The following is a 2,266-nucleotide window of genomic DNA, read 5'->3' as shown; positions in this document are numbered from 1 at the left end:
TAAAAATTTTTTTTGGAAAAAAAATTTTTTTTTAAAATTTTTTTTTTTTTTTTTTTTTTTTTTTTTTTTTTTTGCATTTTTAATCATGTTGAAATGGGTCCTCTGAGGTTTTATTTCATTTTCCTTTAGGTGGCTTGGGAAAAAAAAAAAAAAAAAAAGATTTTCTGTTTGGGAGTTGGTCATTGTTTTCCTACTTAATTCTGACCTGTGACTCTTTTAGTCATAAAAAGCTACTGAACATAAATGCTGATAAGTCCCTGTTTTGCCAATAGGATACAGAGTTATAATCACTTAGACCAACAGACAAGAAAACTAACTGAGATGATGGTCGCTAGTTTTCCTGATCCCACAGTGAATTGGCTCTATCCTGCCTTAAGATGCCATTTTACTTTATTTTCCTTTTCCTATAAACAATTATCTGGTTTCCCTTGAATACCCTTTCATGCAGTCTCGTAGTGTTTTTTTTTTTTTTGCAAAAAGGTTAGTACTGAGGATGAGCATGAAAACGAAGCTGGTTCCAGGCGTGTTCCTGTGTGTTCGACCTGCCAGATCAAAGTCTGTTTGGAAGAGCGGGCTTGTTTGCTCTGATGAAACACCCCGAAAGTATTACATGCCCCAGATATTATCTTAACACACACATCAAACACTCTCCCGTTTGAATTTGTTCTGTTGCTTTTTGGTTTTTGTAAGGACACTTTGACATCATTTAATATCCCAGGCCTTGGGCATCGAAACGCTCCCCGAGTCTGACTTGAGCTTCTGTCTTTCACACACAAATAACAATTCTGAACCTTAAAAGGGCGAATTTACGTACGTCAATAATAAATACTCAGTTAACAAAAAAAAAAAAAAAATCTGTAAACTGTTTCATTGAGAGAGTTTTTGTGTCCTCTCTCTTGTTAGGTTGTCCTGCTGATGGATGCTGAGAAGAGAATCCGACTCCTCCAGTTTGTTACGGGAACGTCGCGGGTGCCGATGAATGGCTTCGCTGAACTTTATGGTAATGTGTTCTCAAAAGATGAGTTTTTTCTTCTTTTTTTTGTTTCATTCAAAGGTTGTTTTGAAACTCTAGTTGCCATTTTGGATGTCTGAAGTGACTGTCAGACCTTCCACTTATAGCCTGACAATCCAACTTATGTCACGGCAAAAAAAATACATGCCATTTACTTACTAGCACAAAATGTTGCAAAGAAATTTTAGAAAAATGTTAAAGTTTATAATGATAAACATTTGCCTAAAACTTTGTGGTAGAAAAAACGTTAATGCCCAGTTTGGTTTATTCATTTTAATATAACAAATACAAGTTATTGTGTCTATTTCAATATATGTATAAAACAGATATTTTGTCAACATGTTTGCCTTTTTATGGATATTCATCTTTTTTCGCTTTAGGTTCTAATGGCCCTCAGCTCTTTACAATTGAGCAGTGGGGAACACCAGATAAGCTACCGAGAGCTCATACGTGGTACGCCACCTCCGCACATAACGCGTTGAAGAATTTTATTTTATTTATTTCTATCTTTTACCATAAATCTATCTTTCCCCCGTCCCCCTTTCTTCTTCTCAGTTTTAACCGCCTGGATCTGCCCAGCTACGAATCCTTCGAGGACCTGAGAGAGAAGCTCCTCATGGCGGTGGAGAACGCTCAAGGCTTCGAGGGAGTCGACTAAAGCGCACCTCCCTCCTCTCCCCCCTCTCCGACTCTATCCAGCAACAACCAATAGCAAAAGAAACGAAAGCGAATCCCCAGGGACGTGAAGCCAGCTGCTTGTAGCAGTTTTTGTGCGAGCATGTTGTACTGTTAACGCCTGACCGTGAGCCGCCTCCACTGCATGGTGGTTTAAAGACTGTACAGCAACTTTGTCGAGCCAATATGCCTACGTGTTTCTATCTTTACAGTGCGGGATGGGTCACTCCTTTTTTCTTTTTTTTTTTTTTTAAGATGCTGGGAAGAGAAAAGGGAGCATTGCACTGCCTCAGTTCTGAGATGTCTTATCTGCGGGCTTGATCGACAGGAAAAAATTAAAAATTAAAAAAATCACCCACACAGCAGGATTCCCTGAGTCCAGCATTTCTTCCCCTTTCTCCCCCATCCTGTGAATATCTACACTGCTGGAAAATACAGATGCATTTCAGTAGCTCTACTATAGCACAGTGTTTGATCCCCTTTCAGTGGAGAGCTCTTAGCATGGCCTTAATCTGGCTCCCACATGCACTACTTCTCCTAAGAAGCTGCAAAGGCACTACGTTCTTAGATCTTATTCAA

At 39.0% G+C, this 2,266-nt stretch overlaps 1 protein-coding gene across 1 annotated transcript in view; it reads left to right on the top strand.

The window, feature by feature from the left end:
• The window catches only part of nedd4l (NEDD4 like E3 ubiquitin protein ligase), a 55,049-nt gene extending 52,997 nt beyond the window's left edge, over window positions 1–2,052 (top strand). The window contains exons 29-31 of the mRNA XM_015040531.1: window positions 904–1,000; window positions 1,393–1,465; window positions 1,568–2,052. Coding sequence (XP_014896017.1) covers window positions 904–1,000; window positions 1,393–1,465; window positions 1,568–1,670 — 273 coding nt within the window. The 3' untranslated portion in view covers window positions 1,671–2,052. The remainder of the gene's footprint in view (window positions 1–903; window positions 1,001–1,392; window positions 1,466–1,567) is intronic.
• The last annotated feature ends 214 nt before the right edge of the window (window positions 2,053–2,266 follow it).

This window comes from Poecilia latipinna, unplaced genomic scaffold (genome assembly GCF_001443285.1).
Source record: "Poecilia latipinna isolate Pla-1442-1.1 unplaced genomic scaffold, P_latipinna-1.0 Scaffold515, whole genome shotgun sequence".
Classification (NCBI taxonomy): domain Eukaryota; kingdom Metazoa; phylum Chordata; class Actinopteri; order Cyprinodontiformes; family Poeciliidae; genus Poecilia; species Poecilia latipinna.
Note: the sequence above shows the minus strand (reverse complement) of the source record. Positions and strands in the feature narration are given on the sequence as shown.